Raw genomic sequence first — 15,112 nt, 5'->3', positions numbered from 1 at the left:
AAGACAGGAAAACATCAGCGCGCTGAAATCCAAAACGAACAAGAACAACAGAGTATTATTAAGTAGATTTTAGAATTATAAAGGTGCAAGCATTTTTTTTTTAATTTAAATTGGTGAAATTTAGAACGAAAGTGAGGAACGTATAAGTGCAAATTCAAATTTTCATCTCATTAAGATTAATTTTATTACAAAATTTTGGGACCCAGTCATATATAAAATATTAAAAATTCGTATATATTAAATAAAACCCGATTTACTCGCGCGCGGCGACGTAACAAAATAGGTGTCTTCTCTAGGCAAAACTGACGTTCCGGTCGCACCAACGCAGTTCTTTTTGTCATCCGGGGTCACTCGGACGACGTCGTCGACAATCGGGTCAGAAACGCGTCAAAATTCAAATTCCACAAAATTTCGACCCGCGATCGATCATTTCAAAAGGTTTATTCGAGCCTTCGACGGGTAACAATACAAGCGATGCGAAATGAGGCGATCGGACGCGCCAACTCTCCGAATTGCGAAATTTGTGCGCGCGGGAGTGCAAATTGTGCAAAAGGCCACCATAAGGCTCAAAGGTCCTATAGGGACTCTTTTTGAGTTCCCTCATGTTGGTTTCACTTTTCTAAGTGCTAGAAGTCGATACCACACACGCAAAACTCCAGAAGGGTACATAAGTAGGATGAATTTCTAAAATGAGGCGGGTCCCATTTCTAAGACTCTAGGATAGTCCAAGAGAGATTCCTAAGGCTAGATCCTAAATCCTAAGAGAAAGACCAAACCTCACTAAAAATGAGGTCAACAACAAACCAGACCTAGTCCTTGGAGAAGTTCACCACCTAGGATGAGGGACAGTTGGGGCACTTCTTCGCCTTTAGATACATGAAGGGCAAAACAAGACGTCAGCAGCTATCCAAAAACAACGTTGAATTATTAAGCAACAAAAGATCTCCTCCCTCGGCAAAACAACCCCTATATATAAGAGGAATTATGACTTATTATAGACAATGCTTTTAATTAAAAAATAAAACATAATAGGCAAGGATTAATAATAGGCAGTATTTACGAAAGGAAGAATTCAGAATACGTAAAGACTAATAAACATAGTAGAAATTGAGAATTGGCAAGTGTTAGGAAGGAAATATGAGAAAAGGAAAGAGGGAATGGGAGAAAGGAAAGGAGGGAAAGGAAAGGAGGGAAAGAAAGGAGGGGAAAGAGGGGTCAGCAACCCTCCACTCTTGAGGAGTGGTCGGTTCCTCTTCAAAGCCCCGCGTCAGTCTCCCGAGATTTGGAGAGTTTCGACATCATTTTTCGAAGCTTCCAAATCCTCAAGTACGGTGTCAGAACTGTGACATTGAATGTGACTGAAATGTTGCAGTCCCATTGTATGTTAATCTCGTAAGCATTGTCGTTTCAAAGCCCATTTTGGTAGAATAGGTATTTATCTTCTTTTGGCACGCCCTAAGCTGGAATTGTAGGTAGATGAATGTTCTCACCACGCAGGTATCGATCCATTCCAGGGGTAACCAGCTTCTTCCATATCTCACAATCAGCTGAGTGCATATGAGAAACTGGTATGACAGGAGAGATAAATGTTGAGATGAAATTTGTGGCAAGCTGCACAACACTCACCAACACCTCCTCAGAAGAGACCTCTTTACTGATAGGACTTGGATCCCATTGAATAATTTTGGTCCCCATCAAGCTCCTAGGGCCCATTATAAAGTTGGAATTCACCTCTTCTGTCAAGACATCTGAGGATGGTTACGATGCTGAACTGAAAATAACCTCTGAACAATCCCCCATAATATTTCCAACATGGCACAAAATGACTCAACTTATGGTATATCGGACTTTCCTCCGTAAGGGCAACCCAAGAAGGGTCAATACATCTGAAATATCCGTGATGTTTTGATCTGTGGTGGTCCTGTATCGGTGGTTGACTTCTCAAACTCATGCCTTTTTTGAATATCCGAAGTTAATCCTGCTAATGTTCCCTCATCGTTTGTGAAATAGTAGCTTGAGATACCACCACTCCATCCTTCGCATGAATGTCTATTACATCAAGGTTACTATTTTCCTGAATAGCTACTGTTACCTCAACTAGAATCTCTATTTCCATGTCAACTGGAATTGGTGGCGTCTCTTCCTTGTTTGCTGACAATTGTGGATCATCTCTGAAGTCTGCATCTCTTTCTGAATTGTTGTTTATCTCTTCAAATGGAAGCAGGTTCTCCTCGTTTATGTCCTCACCGACTTTAGTGACTGCGGTCTCCTTACCCAATTTTTCGATGACGCCCTGCTCAATTAAGTAGATCATTCCCCAAGTTGTGCATTCTGCTTTAACATGTCCAAATCCGTGGCACTTACAACATTTTTTTGTTGTGGCAAACTTGCATATTAGTTTCGTTGGATAGTAGTAAGGGGGGTCGCCTGGTGATGTGGTCTCTCAACTTCAGAAACTAGAGTCTGTAACTTTTGGTGGCAGTAAGTTGATAGGAACTGATGCTATGTTTGTCGCTTCATTTTCATATTTTTTTGTTCTTCCCTTCAACCTTCCAGATCACTGTCAAGGGCAATCTTCCATTGGATTTTCTCTTCAATATTCATAAGCCTCTGTTGGAGGCGACTAAGTTCTCGTCGTATCTCTTCCCGGGAAGGTTCGATCATATTTCTCCTTAGCGGCATATTTGACGGTTTGGGACTTGTGGAAGTTAAGAAAGAGAAAAAAAGAAAGAAAAAGGAAAAAAGAGAGAAAATTTTGTTGTGGTGGATTAGGTTGGGGCAGATGCTAGGGATCTTAGGATAGGACTAAGGTTGGGCTTATTCTGATACCAAATGATATCAGAGGAGAAAACCCAAACCACAGAAAATGCCAATAAATAAACACAAATAACATAAACAATAAAATTTATTTGTGGGAGATGGCGAGGATTGACACTGCGAGGCGGTGGTATGAGAAGCCTGTAGTGGCAACAACAACATGAGAGGGCGGGGCGCCGATGGTCGGAGGAGCGTTGAGCAGTTGTGGGGAAGAGCAGGAGGGCTTTGATGGGTGGGAGGAGTGCTGGACAACTGCAGGGGAACAACAGGCAGGTTGTGATGGTTGGAGGAGTGCTAGACAGCTGCAGAGGAGGTAGGACGGGCTGTGGTAGCTGGATGAACGTAGACCGGTAATTGACAGCGGGAAGCAAGGAGCAGCAGTGGCTAGAATGATGGAAAGGCAGCAGGAAAACGGACGTACGGTAAGATAAATGCATCATATATAAGTTTGATATCAGATTATTGCATGACTTTAATAGAGGTTAGACATGACTTAGAAGAGGTCTACAAATAAGCTTATCGCATGATCACACACACACACACACACACACACACACAACATAAGAAAAGAATGCATGATATAAAAGAATGAAATAGCTTATATATGAATGCTTCTATGTGCATGTTAAGTTAACCTCTAAAATTTTAGAAAATGTGTATATGTTAGTTAATTTCATGACTTAAAAATATAATAAGTTTGCATTATACATCAACAGACAGTGGTAAACGTTTCATAGAAGATAATGCATAATATGAAAGAAAAAATAAATTATATATGAATGTTTGTATGTGCATGTTCAAAAGAGGAGTTCACCCCTAACAGTACAGGCAGAGAATGTTAGTGTACCAGCACGCGTAAAAGTTTTTTACCATCCTAGACAATTGTGATATTTCACTAACCGCTATGTCAACGGGATAATATCGGTCAGGGGCGAATAGATTATAATTTACCTTCCTAGTTAATTATGATGTTTATATTGTTAACCATTATGTCGATGGGATAGTATCGACCAACAATGGTAAAACATTTCCACCCTAGAAAATTGTAATATGTAAATCACTAACCGCTGTGCCGACGGGACAATATCAGTCAAGGGTGTGTTAGGTTGTTTTTTAAGGTGATCCTCAAGGCTGACAGATGTGTATGTAAAAGTATAAAATAAAAGTAAAATTAAAGTTAAATAGTAAAGGTCATTGGTGTATGCATTAGTATATTCAAAAATTTCATATGAAAGACCTGAAAGACTAGCATAGTAAAGGATTTCTTATAGAGATATAAAATACTAACATGCATATTGAATTTTTTTCCTTGGGTTACTGTAGTTTAAAATTGTGATTGTTCATAGGTTATCTTTAGATAACTCATTCTGTTGCTTTAACATTTTTTTCAGATTTAAATTTTTTTATTAAGATGAATAGAAGAAGAGATGATGTGTACAGGAGACAAGAACAACATAAGAAAATGTACAAACATTTCTTCTTTTTTTAAATTATAATTTCTTTCTTTAGTGTCACTTTCATGAATGTTTGAATGTTAAACTATTTGGGATAGAAATATAATATAAGGGAATTGATTTTCACCTTCCAACTATTTGTACCCGTCTTAGTTAATTCTAAGCACTGGATATGTTGTGACAATATAAGAAGGATTACAACTTATATTAGGCAAAGCTTTTAATCATGAAATATAATATAATAAGCAATGTTTTAAAAGAAGAAAGTGAATAAAAATAATAAGAATTCCTAATTTAGGCAATGTTTATAATAGAAGGAATTTAAAATAGTCAAAAACTAATAAAAATAATAGAAATTCTGAATTGGCAAGTGCTGAGAATAAAAAATGGGAAACGCAAAGAGTGAATAAGAGGAAAGGAAAGGAAGGAAAGGAAGAAGGGGAAAGGGGGGTCGGCAACCCTCCCCCACTTGAGGACCTGTCAGTTCCTCTCCAAAGCCCCACGTTACTGATAAGGAGAAAATTATTCAAAGCCGCTATGGAGAAATCCTCAACGAGGTGACCAAAAATTTACTATAGAGGACGTGCAATGAGAAATCCTCTAACTGCAATAGAGGCTTATGCCTTTTGAGAGGAGACAATCAGGTGAAATTGCTCATAGCCACTATGTCTCAACAGATCAAGATGAAAAAATCAATCATTTTCACGAAGAAATTTTAAGTGAAGAACAGTCGATGCCGCTTTGATTTGACATTGAAAAATAGAGAAGAAGCCACGGTGTTAGAGTGAAAATTAACTTACCGAATTTGATAATCACATAAATCCAAATGAGTTTATAGAGTAACTCCAAAAAGTGGAACAAGTTTTTAAGTACAACGACGTTCTGCATGAAAAAAGAGTTAAATTGCCAACCATCAAGCTAACGAAAAATGTTCCTTGTGGTGAGAAAATCAAAAATGTATCCGACAACAGGAATGAAAGAGTAAGATCAACACCTAGTCTAAGATGAAAAGAGAGATGAAACACATATAGCTTCCCTCGAATTACCAACATGATAAATTCATAAAACTCTATAGCTAAATTTGATCAACTCATACTGAAATGTGAGTTGGGGTAACCGAAGGAGCACATGGTAGCGACGCATCTTAGGAGACTAAGACAATCTATTGAAAATGTGATACAGCTGCAGCTCTATTGGAAATTATAGGATGTCTAGAGTCTAGACCTTAGCCTTGAAAGTGGAGAGATAATACAACAAAGTCAGGTCCACATCATCCTTCAAACAGGGTTCAATTATTGGATGAACCAACAAGAATACACCCAATAGAGCACTTACATTGTCCGCCCAAAGAGAAACCTAAATAGAGTGAAAGAATGATGGAGATCACAACGCTCTAATTGCCGAATAGGAAAAAGATCTTATTCATTGAGAAACAATGAAAAAAAGAACAGTGACACGGGAGAGAATGAAGATGACAAAAAGGAATATTAGCTTCCAACCGATGTGAGAGAGATGCTAGCGACTCAAACTGAAGCCATGAGAGAGACTCCAACAGGATCAACATTGGTTGTCCTAAAAGATAGTGAGTTTCAGAAGCTGATAACATAAAAGGGCTAAACTTTGTTGACTCAGATAACCTGAGTGACAGTTTATCTCTAAGATGGTTTCCAACAAGAGTGGTCTAGCATAACATAAATGTCATTCGAGGGTCGGTACCTCCAGACAAACTTATTTATCAGATATACCCAACCAGGTACGAGTGAGAAAAGCAGGTTACAAGTTAAATGGGTTGATGCTTGATTGTTGAGAACATACATCAATGTGTAGTGTCGACTATGGTCGTGCCGAAGAATGAAAATTTATTCTATTAGAACAAATTGTGAAATGCTGTAAGTGTTTAGAGTTCCATAGAATAGACATGAGCAAATATTTTACAGTAGGATTGCCTCAAATAAGACAAGGAATAACTTTATTATGGTGGTGATGGATCGATTGCAGAATCCTACATAAAAGAAGAAGAAAAATCTAACCAGGGTGAATGACAGGGGAGCTCCCTCCAGTGGGATTTTTGTGACATGGATTGTAGAATCCTAAAAATTGCAAGATCACATAATCATGTAAGCAGGTCAAGCACTTGTATGGGCTATAGCGGGATTTTCCCGCTAGTGCCAGTTGTGGACCCCTTTTTTAACATTATTTTAATTAGAATTCGAATTCTTTTGCTTCAGAACTATTTATTTGCTATTAATTTTTGATTTAGTAGCCTTTTGGCTTCGTTCATGTTATTTAGACATGATTTCTTCTGGTTGTCTCCATTAGAGTTATATATCCTTAGATTTCTTTCAAGTGGTTTATCTGTAGTCTGACAAGATCGAGATGGTGATCTCTCTTGAAAGTTCAAAGGCTTCCTTCACTTTTGAACTTGCGTCTGCTGTTGTTCGACAGCAGGCCACTGTTGGGTAGTGAAAAACAACGATTTTTTGCTTCTAGTTCGCTGTCTTTTCATAGTGTTAGAATTCAGCCGCCACCATTCCTCCCACTTTCCTTACCCCTCCTACAACTTACCTATCCCTTTCTTCTACTCTCTCGCAAATTCTAGGAGCTATAGAACAACGACATAATTTCTCTTTGTTTACAGAGAGAAGGGAGAATGAGAGGGAGACAAAGAACCTTTACTCTCTTGAATTAGAGGAAATAAAAAAAAATCAGGCTGATTTATTTTTATTATTCTCCTCTCATTTAAAAGAGAAAAAAAGAGAGATGATAGTGATAGGATGAGATTTGGGGGAGGGAGAGGGGTTGGCAATTATCCGAGTTGTCATTGGGTTGCTGTGCGGAGTTTATCTGTGGGGGAAAAGAGATGGAGGCGATAAGTTGTCATTGGGTTGCTGTTCGGAGTTTATCTGTGGGGGAAAAGAGATGGAGGCGACAAGCTATCATACACATGGCATCCTGAGAAACTAGCATAAGCAAGGTATGAGCTAAAGTTGGGTCTCAAGAATTGGAACTCACAAATAGAAGGCATATGACGTACACGAAATAAAAAGAGAGAGAAAGGCGACAACATCGAGTTGGCTAGAAATATGATGGGAATTGAGTTTTTATATAAAGATTAATTTTATGATAATTTATATATTGATCCCTTTCCACAATTTTTTGTTAACAGTCCTTGAATTGGATGTCGTCTTGCTTGAGAGTGAAGTTAGTCTTTCATCATAGTGCAATGATCCATGCAATCTAGGTGTCATTTGTAGTTAATTTCATTATTATAGATGAATTGGCGTGGTTTATCTGCGACCGAACGATGGCCGAGTGATTTCGTATGATAACAAATCAATTGCAAGGACCTTCATTTTGTCAATGTCAATATTTTGGATGCATCGTTTAGCATGTTTTGCAAAATGATGACATTTTGAGCAAATATTGATTACATTCAAGTCAACCCAAACTGAATTCATGCGAATTGTGCCCTTTTTTTGTTGTTTTCTTGGTATTTGATCAAAATGATCATGGAGACCATTTCTCGACACTTTTGATGCTTTGGACGTATCAACACAATACATTTTTTGAACAAGCAAAGTCTCATGTGGTTGTCATCACATTCAATGAATTTTGAACAAAATTGAATGATATTGTCCTCTTGCTTCGCCATAATTATTATGCTCAAATGGATTGAAGGTGGAGCAAATATGAAGGTCAACAAATTGCTTCAATAGATTAATTAAAATAGATTCTATAAACCAAAAGTTTGGTACCTTGCTAGAATCATGAAGATTTTTAGTAGCATTGTTTATTCTTTCTCTAATAACCAAAAGTATGATAAGACCATCTTGTAGATCAAGGTTGAACAAACAGGGATGCAGCATAGTTTCATGAACGAACACATGCTGCATTCATATGAATCAAACATGGCTACGTATACATTAAATGACGCACATTTAAGCATAAAATAATTTATCAAATTTTGAAAGAAATTATAAATGGATATGTTGAAACATCATTTCAATTTAGTAATGAATATGTCGAACTCCAAGGGGTGAAAGAAAAGTATTGCAAGTACCATTAAACTAGTATTTACTAAAGAAAATTTTCCAAACATTTAGCTACAGTAACTAACAGATCAAAAGATGTATGCACAGTTAGATGATACAGAACAAGAAGCATGTGAACCAGTAAGAAGAAACTGACAAAGGCCAATTGTCCTGCAGATTTGACACTCCCATGGGACACTTTCTTAATGAATTGATGATTTCTTCCTTAGAAGTGTCATCTCTACAAAGTCTGGATTGTCATTATGCCTTTTCTCATTTTAGAAAATCTTGCAACAATGAATAAGCATAGCCAGTTATTTAAATTCCAATAGCAAGAAACCCTGCTTTGCAGAGAATCATTGACATGATCAGCAAGAACTTCTCACTAATTTCATTTCCAGAAATAATTCTTATAATCTCTCTAATGTCTCAGCAGACAGCTTGAAAATTTTGATGAAGAATCATGCAGAAAGCATACGCACAATAAAGCTATTATTTATATATTGAACTGACCTACAAATTCAAGCAACCAGTTCCAACACTTACTTTTTTTCTTTAATTTCATGTACCTCTACTTCTGTCTTTTAGGCCTAAGACTCTAATCTATATGATATTTCAAAGAAATAAACACAAGGATGAAAGTCAAGTTACATTCAGTTTATTGGAGGTAAAACTTAATGATATCGAAAACATTACCCATCTTGATTTTTCCCAAAATATGTTGGCAACCCAAGTACTGGTCCTTCCTGCAATCGATTAAAAATTTTATTTTATCAGATTATGCCAGTGAACAACTGAAGTTTCAAAGTACTAAGAAAAATAAAAGTGAAAATGCCAATAAAAATCTAAAACAAACTAATAAAACCTTGGGTTTGATGGCAGCTTTAAAAAGGATTGAATCGAAGGGACAGAAAAAAGGAGCAAGCATTTAAAAAAATGAAACTCAAACTCTTCTTTCTTTTTCCCTCTGGTCATTGCATGTTTTAAGATATCAATAATTAACAATCAAAGCATAGATGGATCGGCATTCCAATTAATACCAACCACCAACCAAACGACCAAAACTCATAAATAATACTACTTGCAGATGAAGACTAAAACAGTGGCTGTATGTTATTTTGTATTGAAGTATGAGATCGACGACAAAGTCAGTTAACCATGCTAATATATGAGTTATTTAATCATACTATACTGCAGAAGAAAAATATACCTTTCTAAATAGCCAAGATGTAGCTTTCATAACAAACAACATGGGGAAGTTACCTCAAATTCCTCAAATTGGTGGCCTTCTACACTAACGCTAGAGACACTGGAAAAATCATCATGAGCTGATCGGATCAGAACTTGAGCTTCTTCCCATGTAAGAGTCAACTCAATTGAGTCTTCATTTTCAATTCGCAGGCGCTTACTTTTAGACCCGAGAGTGCTGCTCTTCCTTTTGGAAGGAATGTATGAAACCACTGGCAAATGACCATCCTTCTGAATGAATCCAGCCTTGTCATTCATAGACCAGCTTTCCTTGTCCGTTCTCTCAGTTTGGTTTTTTGATTCTATGCTCCCTTTGTGAGGTCGAAGAGGAAGGTTTGCAATGAAATCCATAGCATTGTTTTTAACATCTGAAGATGCTGAAGAACCATTCCCAGCTTTAGCTCCTTGATTTTCCTGTTCATATGTTATAAAACATGAGGCCAAGCTCCAAAGAAAACATGAGACTATTCTCTCCACTAATCAATCATCAACAAAAAAACCTTAATGCATAGTCCCCATAATAGAGAAATATGAGAAATTAGGTCATTTTTGGAAAAAGAGCAAATAAAAGATCTTCACATGAAGTTTATAAATCTCGAGAAGAAATCTAATGGAGTATCATGATAATTAAAGTGGTATACATTAAGGGAAAAAATATGTCAAAGGTATGTTAAATTTATAAAAGGTATGCAAAATTGATCGCTGATTAGCAGTAAAAGTGATTGTGGAGTATAAAAGAGTGCTCAATTTCTATACTGATACATTAAGGAAAAACATTTGAGTCAATTTTTCTTTTAAACTATAAAAATGCTTACAAAGAATAATAGAAATGAGATGTTTAGCATATGCTTTTAAAAGATTAAAAATTTCACAAAAAAAAAAATGAAACTCAAGGGGATGTGATATTAAAATTATCAATTAATATTATTAAAAGATAAAGTGATACCAAGGTGTAATAGATTTAAGTATCTTGAAGCTATTATATAAAAGAATGCAAATAAAAATATGAATATTTAAAAAGTTAAAACGGGACATGTAAAATGCAGAAATGCCTTAAAAGTTTTATGCAATAATAAAATATCATAGAGATTTAAAAAATCAAAATTTAAAAACAGGAATTAACCTAGCAAAGTTGTATGAATTTAAGTGTTGGGCAACGAAATTTTATTATTATCTAAATTAAGTGTGAAAAAAAATTAATGTGTGACAAATCTACGTTGAATAATTAATAATGACTATATTGGAGGAGTGTTGGATTGAGTGACATATATTAAAAATAATGTGATTGAAATAAACAAATAATTTGGATGTTTAACAAAGGTTAGTAATCCACTAATTAAAATGAGAACATAGAATTAGTGTCATTGTATAAATAAGGGGAAGAGTCAGATTATTAAGGAAGAGAGAGTGTAGACATACAGCAGCATAGATAGAATTTGTTAAAATTACTTTAAAAATATAAGTACAACATCTAAAGAAAATTTCATAATAGATAATGAAAATAAGGCTTCATAAAGTCAACATCAAATAGTTGGGATAATGAATCAATTAACTTTTATATGAGCCTCTATATGCGGCTGTATCATCCTCAGTTATTAATAGAATGATACCTGTCTGATGAAGATTATATCAAACTAAAGTTGGTAGAACTAAATACAAATCTAGTCTAGGTAGAGATGAAATGAAACAATGTGACGCAATATGTGAAAACCAAATAAGAAAGTAGACTTATAAGAAAAATTGGAAGGAGGAGCTCCTTGGAGGAAAATCATAATTCTCTTTGGATGAGGAGAAAAAAAATTATTAAAGAATTAATTTATGCCGTGTTAGCATTCAATTGTATTTTGATGCCCCAACATCATCCATGTTCCATAGAGCAAAATCCAAGACAAGATCCCCATGGCAATGCAATGGAGAAATAGTTCTGCAGCCCTCCAAAAGCTTAACGAAAATAAAGGCAAAAGTGTACAGACATGCGGTCGACAAGCTAACATAAAAATGGTTCTTACAATATTTTCAAGGGGCAATTATATACAGACCACCTAAAACTTGCTATTTGCAACAGCCATCCATTACCCTCTTTCATCCATTATTCAACTTTTCACTCAAATATCAAAATTCATGGTAAAACCCAAACCCATATTTTTCATTTTTATCAAATTCTCAATAGCTTGATCAAGGCACATGTAAATACATCAGTTCGATAGTTCAAAAAAAAAAAAAAAAAAAGAAAGAACATCTGGGTGGCTAATTTATAAATATCAATGTTTCGGGGGGTTCTGTATGTAATGATCCCTATTTTCAAATAATTATACAACTTCCAGTGACAATAGAAGGTGCATAGATATCTTGGCTACATTAAAGCTTTGTCTAAAATTTAAAAGAAGTAATGTTGTGTCCGTAGATCTTCATAGTACAAACCTGTTCAGTACAAGATGAAGTAGAAGACTTCCTGAATCCCATGAGAAACTTTCCTTCAGGATCAATCCGGCTAAATGTTACTGCAGAAACAACTATATAATATGTTCCAAATAACTAAAGAAAAATAAAGACTTTGCATTATAGGAGATTAACAAAAATTCTATTGTAAAACTACGTTAACTTCAATCCAAGCAGAAAGAGAAAAACAGAAAGCAATGTGAGATTTTCCAACACAAATACCAGAAGAGCAGAAAGTAAAAATGCAAAGATGGCAGAATATCAGTCGCTAGAAGAAAAATAGAGCTCATGGCATATAAAAGGATGGTTGAAGATATAAAAGCAAATTCAATCATGGATGCAACTACAAGTTGAAGTAAAAAAATAGAAGGCAAAAGTAAATCTTTTACATTATGTTTATTTCATCTAAAGGGTGTCAACTTCATTGGCATTATTAACATTGAAAAGCTCCTAGAAAATTATACATAACAATTTAATATTGATCGTCCAAAAGCAGCGCCAAGATTCTTGCTTCAATAATCATGGTAAAACATGAGCATAAAAAAGCAATGGTATTGTGGGCTCTGTGAATTTGCACCCAGGCTCCCTGAAAATGATGAGTGAGAGTTTTTCAAGAGCTTCCAGTCAAAGTTTCAGAAGGTAGATGAAATAGAAAATACGACACTGCCTAGAGATTTCATCCTCATTTTTGCAAGAACTTTTAAGATCTGAGGTTCGAGGTATTGAGGCAACTCGCCTCATAGGATGCATACAAGCAAAGGCAATTGGAAACAAAGTGCATTAAATCAACCAATGCAAATATCAAGTAGAGAATGATGGCATGTGCTCCTATTAATCTATCATTGGCCTACAAAAGACACTGAAGATATAAATTTATTGTACACTTCTCTAAAGACTAATTTAACACATTCTCATCAACTAGCACAATATAAAGATATTTTTATACAACTTCAATCCTCATTCACCAGCTGGCAACGTTGCTTTCACCTTTTCATATAATTTCAAAGCACAGATTGGTTAGCTACAACAATTGATTGCACCACTTTACAAAGCTTCGACGTCCAACCTCCACTGACATCACTCACCAATGTTAATTGCTCATTTTTACGCAACATCAATACATGTTTTTATTAGCCGGTCCTCAAAGGAAATGTTTCCTAAAATAGGTCAAGCCTCTTTATAAATAGGAGGTTATGTGCTTAGAATTAGGGGCCTTGTTTTTTAATATGAATTCAAGTTTTATCCTAGATTTTTTCCTTAAGGGTTATATCTGATGATGAGGAAGGTGCTCTGGATGTAACCTCATCTGAGGTGGTGATTATCCCTGAGGTTCCGACTGTATCCTGCTCCTCGATTGACCGTCGCTGCCTCTCGTCCTCGCAGCCCTCACAGGGCTCTTTTCCTCCAGAGGAGCCCACTGCACATCCTTCCTCTTTTGAAGACCGACGACTCCCACATGCTCCTCCAACACTCACGGTAACCCCCTACTCTCTAGCCCGTCTGCAGCTTCCCCCTTTCAGCTCCTCCCTCCTGCCCCCTTCATGCAGACTGCAACCTCATATTGCTCCTTCCAGCTCTGCCTTACAGCTCCCCTGCAGGCCGCAGCCTACCTTCGATCCTTGGCGTTAGTCGCCATCCTCGCCACATGCCCCCACCCCTGCAACCATTGTGCCGCCACCTTGCCCCAGCATACCACATCTTCCCTGCTCCTGCAGGCATTGTGCCGCCACCCTTTCCCAGTAGGCCACCTCTCTTCCCCGCCTCCTGCAAGTCGCCATCCACTGCCTCTTCGGGTCTAGTCTTCTACAATGTTTTCTGCTTTTGCCAGTTGCAGTTCAACGCCTCTATAACTACTGATTTGCCTACTTCATTCACAGCTGTCTGATAGCTCTCTGGCCTTCATCGTAGTTGTTGCTGTAGCACCAGCTCTCTGAACTCCCTCCTCATCAAGCTTGTTGTGTCTTTTTTTGTTAAGACTTCATTTGTAATCCTTATCTTACGCTTTTGATTTGTGTGTTGTCTTTCTCTCTTTTGAGTTTTCATTATAACATTTTTTAAGTCATTAATAAAATTGTCTTGCGTCGTGGTTTGTTTTAACTCCGGTATTATTTGGTATCAATGCTAGCCCAACTCTAGTCCTATCCTAGGGTTCCCTACCATCCACACAACCATCCAAGCCAAGAAAAAAAAAAATTCCCCTTCTTTTTTTTCCCTTCTTTACTTATGGTTCCCTCTCTTAATTCCCCTTCTTTTTTTTTCCCTTCTTTACTTATGGTTCCCTCTCTTTGTTTTTCTATTAATTATCCTTTTCTGTCCCTCTTCCTTTTCTCCATTCTCCTTGTCTTCTTCTCATCCACACCATCAAATAAGCCCCACAAGAGAAACGTACTGGGACCCATCCGGAATGAGATGCAGCGTGAAATCCGCTGTCTACAACAACAATTGGTAGAACTAGATCAAGAAATCCAAGGCGAGGTTACCCTCGATCATGACCCAGAGAGACAACAAGAAGATAGCGATGACGATCTGAATCCGTTCCACAGTGACAGAATACCATCCATGCAGTTTTGGCATCCAATACCAAAGGAAACCACGAGAACTCGGAGGCCACCGCGACAAGCATTAGAATAGATCTTTCCAAATTTTATAGAGGGATGGATCCTGATGAATTTCTTAACTGGCTACAAGGAGTCGAACAAACTTTTGAATATAAATAGATATCTAAAGATAAGCGGTGGTCAAACTATCAGCTATTAAATTGAAAAAACACGCTTCATTATGGTGGGACAACCTACAACGCCAGCAAACGAGGGACGGCGGTGAGAAAATCACTAAGTGGGACAAAATGAAGAAAACTTTACTACGAAACTACCTGCCTCTACACTATTATCAAGATATCTTCCTGGAGCTCCACAATCTATAATAGAAAGAGTTGTCCAGAGAGGAATTTACAGCCAGATTCGATCAGTTACAAATGAAGAGTGAGCTGGTTAAACAAGAACATAACATCACCCGCTAACTTGGAGGCATGAAGCCAATCATTAGCAATGTAGTTCAACTGCAGCCCTAGTAGTCACTAGTGACGTCCAAACCTCAACCTTAAAAGCAAAAAGGCAACAGAAG

At 36.9% G+C, this 15,112-nt stretch overlaps 1 protein-coding gene across 1 annotated transcript in view; it reads right to left on the bottom strand.

Annotated features, from left to right (window-relative positions):
• Positions 1-15,112, bottom strand: part of LOC110018769 (B3 domain-containing protein Os07g0563300-like) — a gene marked incomplete at its 5' end in the record, with an annotated part of 141,079 nt that overhangs the window by 16,554 nt on the left and 109,413 nt on the right. Inside the window, 3 exon segments of the mRNA XM_020716201.1 lie at positions 8,999-9,048; positions 9,566-9,964; positions 11,972-12,063. Coding sequence (XP_020571860.1) covers positions 8,999-9,048; positions 9,566-9,964; positions 11,972-12,063 — 541 coding nt within the window.

Source organism: Phalaenopsis equestris, unplaced genomic scaffold (assembly GCF_001263595.1).
Source record: "Phalaenopsis equestris unplaced genomic scaffold, ASM126359v1 Scaffold000036, whole genome shotgun sequence".
Taxonomy (NCBI): Eukaryota; Viridiplantae; Streptophyta; class Magnoliopsida; order Asparagales; family Orchidaceae; genus Phalaenopsis; species Phalaenopsis equestris.
The sequence above is the reverse complement of the archived record's forward strand: the minus strand, read 5'-3'. Positions and strand labels throughout refer to the sequence as shown.